Source organism: Eschrichtius robustus, chromosome 17 (assembly GCF_028021215.1).
Source record: "Eschrichtius robustus isolate mEscRob2 chromosome 17, mEscRob2.pri, whole genome shotgun sequence".
Lineage (NCBI taxonomy): Eukaryota > Metazoa > Chordata > Mammalia > Artiodactyla > Eschrichtiidae > Eschrichtius > Eschrichtius robustus.
Genome location: NC_090840.1, coordinates 82509596 through 82526466, shown reverse-complemented (window position 1 = coordinate 82526466; position 16871 = coordinate 82509596). Strand labels below are relative to the sequence as shown.

The 16871-nt window shown below is 52.0% G+C and overlaps 1 protein-coding gene across 2 annotated transcripts in view; it reads left to right on the top strand.

The window, feature by feature from the left end:
- The window catches only part of COL22A1 (collagen type XXII alpha 1 chain), a 242295-nt gene that overhangs the window by 29689 nt on the left and 195735 nt on the right, over nucleotides 1-16871 (top strand). For both annotated transcript variants that reach the window (XM_068525749.1, XM_068525748.1), the window contains exons 3-5: nucleotides 3761-3835; nucleotides 11114-11225; nucleotides 15347-15470. In XM_068525749.1, coding sequence (XP_068381850.1) covers nucleotides 3761-3835; nucleotides 11114-11225; nucleotides 15347-15470 — 311 coding nt within the window. The remainder of the gene's footprint in view (nucleotides 1-3760; nucleotides 3836-11113; nucleotides 11226-15346; nucleotides 15471-16871) is intronic.

Sequence of the window (16871 nt, the reverse complement as noted above, 5' to 3'; positions counted from 1 at the left end):
ACACTCTCCCCTTTTGCCATTTGGTAGACTGAGGGCAGCTTGAAGCGTTTTTCCCGGGAAACTGCAGTGAATTCATGGTGTGTCCCCCTGGCAGCAGCAGCCCTGATCAACCAAGACTTGGCCTCTGTTGAAGGCTTCTGGTGAAAAAGATCTCATACTGTGGAAAGGGATCTTGTTGCTCTCCAGAAGTCTAGAATGTTCTGCCTTCCTGAAAGATGAGGGAGTACGAATGGCAGTGGGTGACGGTAAATGAACTCCAGGGGAACCGGGGCTTTGTAATCAGCCATGTCTATTTTGTGTTTTCACACTTTCAAGAAGGAAAATCAACCAACTAACCAAGAGCTAATTAAACACACGTTTTGATTCCTGAGAACTTACCCTTATCCTTAATTCCAGAACTACTTTTTATGTTGATCCTGAATGATTACCTATAAATCTGTATTGATTGGTTAAGTGAAGGTAATCCAGTTTGTCAGTAGCTTCTTTACCGGGAAAATGAGTTTCTTTTTCTTATGCTTTTCACATAGGCTTGGGGGTAGCTGGAGTTCCTCTCTCCTCCATTCTAGACAGTCCTGCAGATGTTATGTCCCACGTTTGAAGGAGGAAGAAGGGAAAGTACACCTGCCAATCCCTTCTTCCTATCTGTCCCCTTACATTGGGAAAAGCAAAAGCTTTTTAAGACGCCACCCCTCCTCAACCAAGCACGCTTCTGGTATTTATGTCCTTGGCCAGAACTGGGTCACAGGTCCATCCCTCGCTGGAAGGGCGGCTGGAAAGGTGGGGAACAGAATCACAATAATTGGCTTAGACCGACCAGCCACAGCTTTTCTCCATAGGCTGAAAATGCTGCCATTCTGCATAAAAGTGACAGTCTTTCAGCAAGGAAGGAGTGGGAAACGGGTATTCGGGTGGCAGCTAACAGTGTGTGCGACACCTCAGTGGCAGGAGCCCTGAAGCCTGTGCGATCTTCTCACCGGATTGTCAACATCATGATGCAGCCCACGCCCGAGAGGCGTCCAGGCCGCCACTCAGCCTTTACTTCCTGGCTCAGGCGTCACTGGTCGTTCTGTTCAGCACAGACTCGAGGCCTGTTCTGTGCCTGGAGCCGTGAAGGCAGTGGACCTACAGCTGGACTGAGGCTCAGCCGGGTGTCCAGGCTCCCCGGGGAGACAGCCATGCCAGTCAGTGCCTTCAGCATGGTGCCATCAGCTCTAGGACATGGGGCCCTGCCGAGGGCTCCTTACCCAGGCTAGGGCGAGTGGAAGCAAGGGTTGAGGAGGAGGAGCCCGTGAAGCAGGGGGACACAGGACGCCACGGCAGCGCTGACGCTTCCTTGAGCTTACCTGTCCCCAGTCCTCGTCACAGCCCACGAGCGCCCTGAAGATAGGGGCGGTGTCTTATCTATTATCCCACTTACGTGTCCCTGGAACTAGCTCCGTGCCTGGAATGTGTCTGGAGCTCTGTAAGTATTTCAGTTCGAATAAATGAGTTAACGTGGAAATAAATAGATCATTATCCAAGATGTGGGCGTATCTTGGCCAAAGGGATGTAGTTACGGGCTGAGAGGGACTTTAGATGCTAACTCCCCTCCCTGCCAAGAGGTGAACCTCTGGGGCCCCCTCTTCCCTGGGGAGCCTGGCTGCAGGGGGTATTTTGGGAGCCATTTGTCCTGACTTACTAAGTCAGCTATAAATTCCCCCTTGAGGCTTTGGAGTGTATGAGGCTTGGTGATGGCCCCAAAAGGGGATTGGCAGGTGGTTTGGGGACTGATTTGTTGAAGCAGTTTGGGCAAGCGCTAACATCTTTGAAACGTTTCGATCTCTTCTGTGGTCATGGCTTTCGGACTATCTTTCACCATCCCGGTTTGGGAATCAGGGCGTCCCCTCGGGATATTTGCAGAGACAAGGCTCAGTAGCTTTGCCTGCCCTGAGCCCCAGCCGTCAGCCTCCAGAGGTTTGCTCATAATCAAGGCTACAACCTTCTGAGTCAACTCATTTTAAATGACGCACGGTCCCAGCCAGCCCCTCTGGCGGCCTGCCAACCGTAAAGCAATTGGCCGTCACCCGCAGCTGCCGCTGTCCTGGGCGGCACCGTCTAAACACTGCGCGCTGCTGGCATCCTCTTGCATATCTGGTTGTAGACAGACAGCTCCGTGCTGTTTCCAAAATAACTCCTTCCTTGGGGCTTGTCAGACCTCTGGTGCCTTTGGGATAAACACTAAAAATACCTCCTCCCAAATCAGGGAGGATCTCATTCTTTCCCCTCACTGCTGATTGGAAGAGGGGCCTCAAACTGGTCCCGCGGTGAAACATTTGTGGAAACGTATGAAAAGAGATTACTGCACACGGAACTGATGGGACGGCAGGACTGCCTAATAACGTGTGATTATTATAGTAATGTATATGGTAACCAGATTGCTTCAAGGGCAGTATTTGTACTAAGTTGCCTCCGGTGCCGCATTGAAGTCCTGTTACGGCTTGATCTTGCTCTGTCCTCCCGGCAGCCCGGCAACAAGTGTGTAGTTTGTAAGGTGTCCCATGTCACACATGCTGACACCGACAGAGAGGTGAGGAGACTTGCAACGGAGCCGACACCTGGGCCTGGAACCTTAACGCTGGCAGTTGGTGCTCTTTCCGGGATTCTTAAAAATTGAAGTATAATTGACTTACAATGTTGTGTTAGTTTCAGGTGTACAGCAAAGTGATTAAGTTACACACACACGCACGCACACATATTCTTTTTCAGATTCTTTTCCATGTTAGGTTATTATAAGACATTGAATATAGTTCCCTGTGCTATACAGTAGGTCCTTGTTGTTTATCTATTTTATATATAGTAGTTTGTATCTGCTAATCCCAAGCTCCTAATTTATCCCTCCCCTACCCGTTCCCCTTTGAAAGAAACCGTAAGTTTCTTTCTGGGAATTTTAGGGCAACTTAAAGAATCCCTTTTCCTTGCAACTGTTTTTTTAACGTGAGAAATCATGAAGACATTCAGATAAGACTTTTATGTAATATCGTATAATAAGACATTTATGTAATATCGTATAATGAAGTATGTTTCACTGTGTGAGTGACTCCATTGCCTTTGTGTAACTGAGCAGTCTTGCTTCTTCTGGGATTATGCCTGCTTCTGGAATTGCACCTAAAGCTCCCTGGGGCGGCATAACAGACACCTTGCAGGTGGGCCCCCAGCACATTTCCTGTTTCATTGGCACCCTGCTGGCTTGGGATTTTCATCTATAAGTTCCTGCCTTTATGAATGAAGTTCCCTCTGCCTGTATCGCCTTTTGGTCTTTTGTCCATCTGGCTGAGTCTTACTGTTCCTTTAAGGGAAACCTCAAACATCACCTTTCCAGGAAAGCTTCCCCGACCTCCCCAGGCTGGGCTAGGTGTTGGATCTGTGTCCTGAGTGCCTTAGCAACCCAGACCCACTTCTGTCACTTACGACCCCATTGATCACATGGATTTCCGTGTCTGACTCCCTCTGATGGACGACTGTGAGCTCCTTGTGGGTGGGGACCACGCCTGTTCTTATCTCATCCCTGTATGAGCACAGCATTGGCAGAGCCGATGCTTAACAAGTACATTTGGGAGTAAATGAAACACTCCGTCATTGTGGCGCTGCCTCTGCATCTGCCCCATGCTGGACGTCCTGCATGCGGGGGGGGTTGGCGCGGGGTCCCGATGACGTCACGTGCCATGGAGGAACCATGGGCTGCGTTTGCTCATCAATCTCTGTTTCCTCTTGCTTTCCTCAGACGTGCTCTGCCCCAGCGTTCGTGTAGAAGGAGATCGCTTTAAGCACACCAATGGCGAAAGCAAGGAAATCACAGGTAAGAGAGTAACAGCCACCCTGCACGGCTTGCTTTGCTGCGCGTTTTGCTGGACTTGACCATGACCCTCCTTGATTCAAGGGTAGCCTTGCTGGTGCTGTCCTCATTCCTGTCCTTCACCACAGTCCTAATAGGATGGTCTGAACTGTGCAGGTCGCAGCTCCCATCAACGAACCATCCAACAGGGAAGACCATTCACGTGTTCCCTCTGGGAGCGGGTGGTGATGCTGTAGGGTCGGTAGAGAATGCAGTGGAGTGAGCGACATGGTGAGTGAGTGATTGGCAGCCGGGCAAAGGGTGAATAAATAAATGCATTTGGGAGTGAATCAGAGTCCTAAATACATGAGTGAATCAATGGATGAGGGAACAGAGAGACACACGACTGCGGAGCCAGCAGCAGAAATGAACTCCGCAGAGGCTGTCTCTGTACACGACCACGACGGGGTAGCTGGGGTGCGTGGGGGATGGCTGAGCCGGCTTCCTCCTCGCCCTGATGGTGGTGAGCATCCGCTGACTACTCCCTGTGGCCAGGCGTCCAGCTGAACACTCCCAAGTGCAGGATCTCAGGGAAGCTTTCCTCCCCCTCCAGGACACCCGCCCTGCTCTCCTCACCAACGCCGGCCGGGTCAGGAGCCCCGTCTCTCCACCCCAGAGCGTCTCGGGTCCATGTCTAAGCAGTGCAGTCCGTCTCCCATCCAAGGCAGTGAGCCCCGGGCCATCAGAACCCCGTGTCTTATAGGTGCTGCAGTGCCCTGCCCTTCCCCAGGGACCCTGCCCAGGTTTGCCTGCCCATGCGAACACGCAAGCATTTGCACCCTGGCGCCTGAGGGATGTTTCTAGAACAGCAGAAGGCTATGCTCCCTGTGTGCACGGCAGGTGAAATGTGCCAGGGGGTTAACACTCCTCGGGAGTGACCCAGCCCTCAACCAGTGAGCGTCGGTAAAGAAACACCCGGCTCCTTGACCCACTTCCCAGCACGTCCCCGCGGGGGCAGCCGGCTTGGTGCCGCTCTCCTCATCAGCTGCCGTGCCTCCCTCCCTGCTGTCCCTTCTCGATCGAGCGTCTCCCAGATAAGCTAGCACTTCTTGGGGAGCGCCTGGGCTGTAGTCAGTGCTCAGTGAGGTGCTCTCTCTATCAGGATGTCTTTGTCTAACTCCTGAGCGCAAGACGACTTCCACCCTAGTCACTGCATTAATGCAGCTACCTTGAGGTGAAAATATTTATAGCTGAGTCACCGTCCAAAGGGCAAAACTGCTGGGAACACAGATGTCCCCACTGATTGCCTTGGTAATACCCGGCGGAGCTCTGGCTCTGGATAATCTATTCTCCATCCCTCGAGCCTGGCTGGGCCTGCCGGTTCTGCCCCGGGGTAACTTCCTCTGAAGTCACTGGAAAGCAGATCTTTGCCTTGCTGCATTATCCATATTGGGCTTCCTGAGCGATGAATCCTTCGTAACGGTATCTCCCGTAAATAATTCATTATCCAGTGTGTCTGTTCATAGAAGGGAAGTTATGACAGTAATACCGTTAATAACAGAAATAGTAATGACTGATGCTTACCAGCACTTACGTGCTTACCACGTCCTTGCACGCCAAGGGATTTGCACTTATTTTCTCAGTTAACCCTTAACAGTGTAGGAGACCAGCACCATTGTGTCTTTTGTAGCTGGGGAAACAGGTACAGACACATTAAGTAATTTGCCTGCGTTTGTGGCGGAGTCAGGGCTCACATCCAGCCCATCGGAAGGAAGAGAGGGAGGGAGGGAGGAGGCACAAATGAACACCATTTCATCTGCCTTATCGTCTGTAAATCAGAATGAGCTTTCCTCTCGTTCTACGGACTGAAGAGCCCCCAGTATTTTTTTCCACTGAAGAATAACTGATTCTGGCTGGGAAGATTCAGAATGTGTGTGTGTGTGTGTGTGTGTGTGTGTGTGTGTGTGTGTGTGTGCATGCGTGTGCGTGCGTGCATGTCTGTGTGCGCACATGTGTGCTTATGCAAGCTGGGAACAAATCCTTTTGGCTCTGGCCTGTGAGGATCCCGCTGTGGAGTCTTGTGGTGACTGGATGGAAACGGGACCCTCTGTGCGGAATCCGCTGTGTGGATCTGCTGCCAGTGGAGCCTGGAACCTCGCCTCCCCTTGGTGGGCTCCGAGGCCCCCAGGAAGTAAATCACAGTGCTGGGTGGGCATTCCTTAAGCACGCGGTGCAGATGCCCTGCTTGTGCAGCTCTGAGAGCAGAGAGCCTGCGGGATCTATCGTCTCCTCTAATTATAACCAGACCAGAAAAAAGGCTCCTGCCAGCTGGAGCTGAGACCAGAGTTAGGGAGAGATGGCACCGCATACTTGCCAACTTAAACGCAGTCGGGTAATCGGAGCAGCTTTTGTAAAAAATGCAGTTCCCCAAAGCCTCACCTCCAGGCGGTTCCTTAAATGACTCCAGCTATTTTTAGGGCTTATCTGGGCTGGAACAGTGAGGACGGGGAACAGAACAGACAAAGCAGTTTGGAGGCGTGGGTCTGGCCCTGCTGCTCCCCAGCCAGGCGGCCTGGGTCCATCACCCGACTCTCTGAGATTCAGTTTCCCCACTTACGCAACAATACATCCAACATGATCTCTCTGAGGACCCCTCCCGGCTCTAAAAACGGAATGTTCTGCAAATTCTAGTGACTAAAGGTGTTATACAGCATTCCTGGGGGGTCAGCTATTTCAGGCTGCAAGAAAGTGCTGGCCACGGTCCAGCTCTGAGATTTGGCCACAGACATCCTTAACGTCTCTCTCCTCCTACCTGGGTTCCGACCTCCAGATAACCGTCGCCACGTCGCGAGCATCTCGGATGGTCTCAGCTCTGTGCTCCTTCCCTCCCTCCCCCCCAGGCCTGTGTTTCCGAGTCTAGTCCTCACCGGTCTCCCGGATCCTCCATCCCCACTGCCAGAATGGTCTTTGAGCATAGAAACAAGATTGTGTTTCTCCCTTGCTTTACAGCCCTTCCGAGGCTCCCCACTGCCTGTAGGAAGAAACTCAAACCGCCTCGCGTGGCCGACAGAGCCCAGCCTGATCTGCCCCTGCCTAGCTCACTCCCCTAACCATGCCTCCTGACATCCCGAAATAGTGGGATTCTCAGAAAGAACCTCGGTGACTCAGGTCCGGGGACCTTTGCACATCCAGTTACCTTGGATGCCCTTCCTTCCATCTGTGTCTGCCCAGATTTTATTTGTTCTTTAAATTCAGGCCAGGCCTTGCCTCCTCTGGGAAGCCTTCCCTGATTGCTCCTCAGCTGGGCAGGGAAAATATTCCATGTGCTGTTATACAAGCCCAGCCATTCCCCCTCCTTCTCATTTACCCATGATACCAGCACAGCTTCTCTCTGTGCCTGTTTCCCTGTAGACACTAAACTTTTGGGGGTTGGGGCTGGGATTTTGTCCTGTTGATCATTGGAGCAGCCAACAGGGCATCTAAGATGGAGGAGGCCCTTAATGGTTTAGTGAATTCCTTCCTTCTCTCCTTCCCTCTTTCCACTGACGGTGCCTCAGTTAAGAACGACAACCAGAGCTCTTACTTTTTTAGGGATGGAAACATGAATCAGATCAGGTCCCATCCTTCAAATTGCTCACCTTCTCCTGGGGACACATAAACCGTGTGCACCTCGGCCAGACCCACGAAAGACCCGGGAGTAACTTCCGTGCCTGGGGGTCCGGCAAAGCTTTGTCTATCACGGACCTTTGAAGGACTCGGGGCGATCGTCACGGTGTCCCCGATACCACCTGGTTCAGCTGAGTCTGTGACTTCGGGGAGGTGCATCCTTGCAGCTTCTACATTAAACAATCGCCGCTTTATCTCGCGGTGCCTCGCTCGCATCAGGGTCCATTTACCTCGGGAACATTTTTCATTTTCCTTCCTGGCCTTTATTTATTGCAGGCAATTCATCTTTCTCTCAATGCCCTTTGCCGCTTCCTAGTTAATTGCTTGTTGTTCAGAGTTTTGTGGTGTTTTAAGTCTTTGTTTTTATCCATGGAAGCCAATGAAAGTGGAACTAGAAAGTAGAGCATATGTTTGCTTTTTTAAAACTATTTTTTATTCTCCCACATATAACTGCTACAAGGAAGCCCAGCTTAAGGTGGCGGTTTCCAGTGACAGGGATGGAGCTGTGAAGTGGGGGAGCAGGCCTCTTTGCCGTTCTGCCTGACACCTTACTGGGCGGCATCGGGCCCGTGCCCGCCAGATCTTGAGCCCGCTCTCTGAGTCAGAGCCAGCACTCAGTGGGAGCCCCCGGGGCCCGCGCACCCCTGTGGGCCTTGGGCAGCCCCGTGAAGTGGGAGTTTGCAGGGGCTGAGTAGTTGCACCAGAGTCGTGGAGCTGCAGAGTCTAAGAGCAGGGAGGGCCCAGGTGTGTCTCACGGAGACGCTCTCCGGTCCCCATTTTCCCTCCTTAAATGAAAGTGGCTGCTTCCCTGGAGCGACAGCCCACCCCATGTCCAGGCAGTTACCGCTCCAGGGGTTTTGCTCCCAGGCCGCTGAGAGCCTCTGAGTGCTGACAAACGGGAGAGCCCGCCGGGACCCAGTTGCTCCCGCAGGGGGAGATGTCAGGGACACCTGGAGGCCCGGAGGCGGCGAGCCTGCAAGTCGGGCCCTTACCCTTGCGTCGTTGCTGAAGGAGACGCGAGGATGGGGGCTGTGCCCCAGCTGGCGCTGGGCCGGCTTTCACACCCAGGGTAGAGTGGCTCCAATACCTGCGCCCACCTCTTCTGCCTTTCCTGGGAACAGAATCTGAGCCTAAACGAGCCTTTTACCGCTTGGTGTCCCTTCCATGGAACCCTTGTGGGCCAGTCACCCCATTCCCAGGCACCAGCCCCTCCCACTGTCCTCTGCTTCCCAGCCCCGCGGGTCACTTCCAGGTCCAGGGCCCCAGTGCACGGGCGGCCCTTTGGATCTTCACGAGATCCCTCCTTGTGTGGCCCAGTGCGGTCCACCAGCTGATCCCGCTGGACCTGCCGGGCTCTGTGAGGCCTTAAACCCAGAGCTGCCAGTGATGACGTTGGGGGTGCCTGCCCCTTGGGGGGGGCCCCCACCATCTCTGGGGAGGCTAGATCGTTTGCCTCCGTGTGCACTAAATAGCGCACTGTTCCAAGGTATGCCGTCTTCATCCATGAGGGAGCTTCTGGGCACATGTTTTCTACCTTAAGGACCAAGTCTCATTTAACGTTGTGCCGAGAATTCTGTTAATTCGCTGGTGTGTGAGATGCTGTTTAGAAATGACCTGATGGCAACTCTTAGTCATTTTCTGAGAACTAGGCAACCTCAGAATGGCAGGGGCTGGGGAGGGGCCGGTGCCTAAAGTCCCCCAGGGCCTCAGTCTCAGCACAGCCTCGCTCTGCGTGGAATCCCTTCCCAGACCATCGCAGGCCCTGCCCCAGGCCTGGAACAGCCGCTGCTCAGGTGGCCCGCCCCCTGAGGCCTGCCCGGTCACCCCTGCTCACCTCCCATCAAATCCTGTTTAATTATTCCTCACTGCCTGAAATTGTCCTTTACATTTGTGCTGGACATGTGCTTATTCTTGGTCTCCCACTAGGGCACCAGTTCTCCCAGCTGCGTCTCCAGTGCTCATACATGCTTGGCACAGAGCAGGATCTCAAAAAATATGTATTGAATGCGTAAATGATATCCATGGGTAGAATCTAGTGGGAGAAGAGGCTGTAATCACTGTAAAGGGAAATAAGTAATATGGAAATTATTTTGTGGGTCTTCCGCTCTATGTCAGGCTCTGTACGAAGAGCTTTGTATCATATTCAAGCTTCACCACAATCCTATGAGGTGCAAAGACAATCCCCTTTTTACAGATGAAGAAATTGGTGCTCAGAGACGTCAGGCAACCTGCCTAAGGTCACACAGCTAGGACCTGGTGGTCAGGAACACAGCCCAGGCCTGTCTGACTCTGCTGCTGGAACTCTCAGTTGATGCTAATTCCTTTCTGTCCTTGCAGCATCTTACACAGGGCTTGGAACAGAGAGGCTCTCAAAATACAATTTGAATGACTAAATCATCTCTTAGGACAGAATCTAGTTAGAAGATGTTTGAATCATCCTAATGTGAGCCCTGCAAGTTCGTTTCCCGTTTTCCATGGCAGCACCTCAGGATGTTGGAGACAGCAAGAACCTCCCTGAAGTCTCGTGCCTTAGGTGCCACTGACGCCGAGTGGTGTGTTAGCCCGGGGATGCGGAGACAAGTGAGGCCTGGTGCCCACCCGCAGGCGGCTTCCTCTCACCTGCCGCGAGGTTCCCCTTCCCCAGGGACGCAGTGTCAGGCCGGTACCTCCCACCGTTGCCTCCGTGTGGGCGTCGTGGTCGGGCTCCTCTGAGGACCCCAGCTGCAGGACTCAAGGCAGCCCCCCCAAGACCGGTCCAGGTGGTTTTGTAGGGGGTCATGGATAAGTATGTGCTGTTGATGGTGGGGAATCCTGAGTGAGTAACTGACCTGCTGAGTCGGTTTCCTACCACGGCTGAGCGACCGCCCTGGGATTCTCTTGACAGCCAAGGTGGCGGGTGTCAAGCCTTCTGTCACAACCAAGTACTGAGGCTCTTGTGGGTTCTGTAACCCGCTCAGCATCACACAAATGTGTGACTGAGCTGGATGACCCCCGTCCCGCCAGCTGTCCTGAGCCCAAAGTTCGTGTCTTTTCCATTACTTCGTGTGGCCAGTGAGCAAGGTCCTCTCTCAGAGCCAAAACAAAACGAAATACGCCTTTCCATTAATGCAGTATCACGAACGGTCTTCTTCTCTCTGATGTTCCGCGCTTTAAAATCATGCCATTTAAATGCTGCTAAATTATAACTCAAGCAAAGTCCAAATGAATTGCGGAAATGTGGCTGCAAGAAGGAAAGCCGAAGTTGCCACTTGGCCTGCAGAGCCAGCCTGTGTGAGCCGGGGGTCCCCACGTGGGCTCCCTGAATGCCAGTCACACGGCCAGAATGGTGGCCGACTGCTTACTTCAAGCTCGCCTGTGATCCAGGACTTTTCACGAAGGCTCATGTTTCATCGGAAACCCCAGCGTCTCTGCCTGTTTCCTGCAATTGGCCATGGAAACAGAAGCTGTCCGTCTCCTCCCTCTGTTGTTTCTGTTTTCACCTGGGAGATGTATTTGCACAGTTCCCTCCGCTTAAATCCCACACCAGCTCCCCCAGGGCAGGGCGGGCTGGCCACCTTCCCAGAGAGCAGATGTGCTTTTCCTCTGTCTCCCGGGCTCCTCTGGCCAAACTCACTCCTGGCTCTTCTCTCTGGACAGGTTTTGACCTGATGGATTTGTTCAGTGTGAAGGCGACCTTGGGGGAGAGAGAGAACGGGGCGCAGAGTTCCTACGTCCGGATGGGATCCTTCCCTGTGGTGCAAAGGACTGAGTGAGTGGTTGCTTCCCCTTCTAGACCTGCCCGGGACGCCTCTGCAAGGGTGGGAAGGCGCTGCTCAGCATGGTTGCTCACTGAGCGCTGGGCAGGGATTTCGCCCACAGAGTGCCTGGTGAGGTCGCCCTGAAAGGAAGCAGCCGAATCACTGACCCGGGAATTCAGCCTGTTTCTTAGCCATGTATCGCCGTTGACGCTATTGGTCCCCTGGCCCTTCTACACTCACCTGTCCGTACAGGTGTGCTGTTCATCCTCCATCCATTCATGCCTGCATTTTTCTGTTAGTTCAGTAAACAGCAGACGTTTATCATTTATGGCTTAGATCCACGGCACCTACCGTGGACCAGCCACTGCATGACACGCAGGCAGAGCACCACCCAGAGTCGTGTAGTCGTTTTGGCCAGTGGAGACCCAGTTCAGTGTTTGCTGGGTGCCTGGCCTTACACAAGTCATTGGAGGTCCCTGTGCCCCAGTCATGGCATCTGTTTCACCTGAGATGAATGTGTCCGCCTTGCAACATCGTTTGAGAGGCGCTTGATGCAAAGATTAGTCCAGGGTCTGACACCTGTGGGGTCTCCAGTCAAGGGCTAACGATGACACCAAAATAAATGTTCCACTCTGCTCCTCTCAGGCAGAATGATCTTTTGAAAATGAAAAGTGGTATTTTATCTTGACATTATCCTTCATCTTAAAACTCTTTAATTACTTCTGAGCGTTCTTAAGCCAAGGGCCTGGGAAGACCCTGTGTGTGATCTAGCCCCGTGCTGCCTTTCTGGTGTCAGGTTCGCCCTGGCCTGTCACTGGCCGCACTGCCCTCTACCTGGGACCCTGCTTGTCCTTCAGAGTACAGCTCGTCTGTCCTGCTTTCAAGGATGCCTCCCCCGAACTCTGAGGTTAAGCCAGGCCTCCCCTTGTTCTCTCTCCTCACAACCTGTCCTCCTGCATAAAATGCAGCAGCGTTGAAGCCAGCGACTCGATTGTGCAGTGAGTCATTTGCAGACTGTCTCCCCAGCTCTGGGAGAAGCTCCTGGAAGGGCCTGAGTCTGGTCTCTGCCTGCCTAAAGGAGGGGATGAATCAGTCCACGATCAGTGAGAAGCCTCCGTTAGATACTAGCCTGGCAAAGGTGGGCTTGGCACATCAGGCCTCAGAGCTTGCATTTTGCAGGCATGCAATCGTTTCTTCAGCTCGGTGGGCATTCTCTGAGTGCCAGCCTTGCACCAGGACTGTATCGGGCCCTAACGTCCTCCACGGCTCACAGTGCCAGCATCCCGGGAGAGTGCTGGTTCAGAAGAGGAAACGCCAGGTCAGTTTCTCTCTCTGGGTCCTGTTTCCTCACCCTGCGATGGAGACCATTGTCACAGTCAGCGGACCCTTAAGGGAGGCGTGCCTTCCTGACTGTGGGTGTTGTTCTGTCCACACAGGGGCTGAGATACAGATGCTGGGTGATCTTAATCACCTGGTCCCATGCTCATTTGGGGGCCACACAGGGATGAACCGAATCCAGGTTCCATTTCCCACTTAACTCCCCTTACTTCTTTGGCCTAACTTGTGCAATTCATCCATACCACTTAGAAACAGAAAAAAAAAAAAAAAGTCACAGGCAACTTCACTTTAAAGCAAACGTACAAGGGGTTTCCTTGGCAGGTCGGACTCCACACTCCCACCACAGGGGGCCCAGGTTCGATTCCTGGTGGGGGAACTAAGATTCTGCAAGCTGCACGGTGTGGCCAAAAATGATGATAATAATAATAATAATAATAAAGCAAACGTGTAATAGAGAAAGGACAAAACAGAGAGAGGAAAGCACACGTTACGCAAACATGGTGGGGAGCCCAGCAGAGGCCTCCCACTTGCTGAGGATGCCATCTTTCCATCAGGACGTTTGGAGCAAACAGCACAATGGCTTTGGACTCTGCTCTCTGGACGTGGGGCTGAAGTGTTTCTGGGAAATGGATTTGGGCTCATGTTACGCTGAGTCGTCCTGAGAAGGAATTTCTACATGGTTTCAAGTTTGTTTTAATGGCAAAACACCAGAAACAGAAACCGACAGAGCTCTGACGTGTTGAGTGAGAATAGCATCCCTTTCATTTCTAATGCAATTTACGCAGATACATACATACATGTATAATTTTTAATGTACGGGTTAATTTTGTTCATAATGAAAAGGGGTGTCACTTTCAATATTTGTATTTTTCTTACTTGCTAAACGTTTAAAGGGCACTTTACACACCTTATCTAACTTATTTCTCACCACAGTAAAATGGGGGGAGCAAGGCTTGTATTATTCTCGGCATTTATCTGGTGCGACATTTGAGGCTCAGAATGGGACAGTGACCTGTTCAAAATCTCATAGTTCCTGGGAAGCAGAGGTTGGCCTCAAACTCAGGTCCTTCAGCTCCAATCCCTTTACCCTCTCCTGTATATCTGTATATATACACAGCCTAAGAAAAAGTATTCGTCCCTCAATAGAGAGAGAGAGAGAGATAGAGGCACACCCCGGAGATATTGCGGGTTTGGTTGCAGGCTACTGCAGTAAAGCGAATATCAAAACGAAGAGTCACATTTTTTGGTTTCCCAGTGCGTATAAAAGTTATGTTTACACCATACTGTAGTCTTTTAAGTTTGCAACAGCATTACGTCTTAAAAAACAGTGTACATATCGTTGGCACTGATGGACTTGCTTGGTGCAGGGTTGCCACAAACCTTCAATTTTTTAAAAAAAACACAGTATGTGTGAAGCACAGTAAAGCTAAAGCACAACAAAACGAGGTGTGCCTGTAGATAGAGATATAAACATATAGTTATCAATATATAGATATGGTGTGTTTAGATACATGGCATATTTGTATATTATACATACATGTGCGTTGAGAAGTAAGTGTGTTTAGAAAAGAACAGTGGCATAGTTGGCCTCATTAATGCAATAATAAGAAAAAAAAATTGAAGGGCAATGTCCATCTGAGGCTTCACAGCCTGTGTCCGTGCAGAGGGGTGGGGAAGCCCCGTGTCCCTCCCGTGTGGCAGTGACCTAGGACGTCCCTGAATCCTGGAAAGGCCCGAGGGAGTAAAGGGCACTGCTCCCGGTGCCTGGATGTGATCCTGGGTGAAATCCCAGCTCAGAGAACGACTCTGAACGGCTGGGCCAACTCCCGGCTCGGATCTGTGCACCGAGATCACAGAGGGAGGACCAGTCTTGGCTCACAGGTTCTACAGCCAAACGTAGGGTCCCTGAGGGTCCATGAGTCTGAGAACCAGAAACCCAGAAGCCTCCTCATTTCCCTTCCTGGCTCTCTGGCCAGACAGTTTCCGCCTCCTCCAGTGCAGAAGGCAGCACCTTGCATTCTTTGCCCCCAGAGCAGGGTTTGGCCCGCCGTGAGCAGTGTGCCGGGCAACAGCTGGCGGTTAAGAGGGGAGCTCTGGAGACCCGCCGCTGTCTGCAGGGGAGCCTCTGCTCGACCGCTGAGCAGTGGGGTGCAGGAGTCACCCCGTGAGAGCCTGGCCGCCCTCAGCTAGGGCGGGGGCATCACAACACCATACACCCGTAGCTTCTGTCGCAGAACAACGTGCATGCTGAATTTGTAGGGGGAAGGGCAGTGCAGGGCTGTCTGGGCTGGAGCTGCAGGGGTCGAGGGATTCCCCCATTTGAGGGGCTGGTCCCCCGAGCTCAGGAAACCAGTGCTCTGTGGAGACAGAGGATGTCCTGGCACGTGGGGCAGGGACCAAGCGGGCTAAGATGTGACAGTGTGGCCTTGCTGAGGGGCAGCAGGCAGAGAGAGGTGAGGGCTGCAGCACTCAGCCGCATTTGACTCCGCAGCGGGGTGGCAATTTAGCATTTATCATTGATCTGGGAGAGATGGAAGCAGACGAGCACTGCGGGGGTGGATTTGACGGGGCTGAGGGTGGGTGCAGCGGGACAGTGAAGGGGCCACAGCAAGGGTCAGCAGAGGGTTGAATGGAGGCCCTGATTGAAGGAAAAGGCAGTAAAGGCAGGCGAGCAGGTGGACTTTAGAACCCTAGGAGGTCAGAGTGGCAGGACTTCGTGACCCCGGGGTGCGTGGGCTTCCTTTGCAGCCTCTTCTCTCAGCCCGGCACCATCTGTCTCTTTGTCTCCCTCCAGGGATGTGTTCCCGCAAGGCTTGCCTGATGAGTACGCCTTTGTCACCACCTTCCGGCTCCGGAAGATGTCTCGGAAAGAAGACTGGTATATCTGGCAGGTCATCGACCAGTACGGCATCCCGCAGGTGTGAGCAGCACGCCTTGTCTCAGGGCAGATTTCTTTCTCCTTCTCGTGGGCTTGGCATCAACCACCGTGTTTTCTCCTGGGGTCTCTGTCCTGGGCCTGGGAGATGGAGGGTCTGGTGTCCATAGAGGCGCAGGGCAGCTGCAGGGGCTGGCAGACCGCCAGAGGGCTGCACTTCTCCCTGGACGGTCAAGCGCCCGTCAACCTGGTGGGGCAGAATGCCCAGTTCCTGTCTCAGGGACCCTCAGCCCAGCCAGGGAGGTGGCAGCCAGTGCTGCTGTCCTATGGCACATGCTCTCTTAGCAGCACGTTCATGATGTAGTGGAGGAAACTGGCTCAGAGTCAGCACGACCTGGGTTCAGACCTCGTGTCTAGTCCTTTCTTGGTGTGGGCTCTGAGACACGTTCACTTTCTTCTTTTTTTTTTTTTTTAATTTTATTTATTTACTTTTTATACAGCAGGTCCTTATTAGTTATCTATTTTATACCCATCAGTGTATACATGTCAATCCCAATCCCCCAATTCATCACACCACCACCCCCCACTGCCCTACTTTCCCCCCTTGGTGTCCACACGTTTGTTCTCTACATCTGTGTCTCTATTTCTGCCCTGCAAACCGGTCCATCTGTACCATTTTTCTAGATTCCACATATATGCGTTAATATACGATATTTGTTTTTCTCTTTCTGACTTACTTCACTCTGTATGACAGTCTCTAGGTCCATCCACGTCTCTAAAAATGACCCAATTTCGTTCATTTTTATGGCTGAGTAATATTCCATTGTATATATGTACCATATCTTCTTTATCCATTCATCTGTTGATGGGCATTTAGGTTGCCTCCATGACCTGGCTATTGTAAATAGTGCTGCAGTGAATATTGGGGTGCGTGTGTCTTTTTGAATTATGGTTTTCTCTGGGTGTATACCCAGTAGTGGGATTGCTGGGTCGTATGGTAGTTCTATTTTTAGTTTTTTGAGGAACCTCCATACTGTTCTCCATAGCGGCTGTATCAATTTACATTCCCACCAACAGTGCAGGAGGGTTCCCTTTTCTCCACACCCTCTCCAGCATTTGTTGTTTGTAGATTTTCTGATGATGCCCATTCTGACCAGTGTGAGGTGATACCTCACTGTAGTTTTGAGTTGCATTTCTCTAATAATTAGTGAGGTTGAGCAGCTTTTCATGTGCCTCTTGGTCATCTGTATGTCTTCTTTGGAGAAATGTCTAATTAGGTCTTCTGCCCATTTTTTAATTGGGTTTGTTTTTTGAATATTGAGCTGCATGAGCTGTTTATATATTTTGGAGATTAATCCTTTGTCCATTGATTCGTTTACAAATATTTTCTCCCATTCTGAAGGTTGTGTTTTCGTCTTGTTTATAGTTTCCTTTGCTGTGCAAA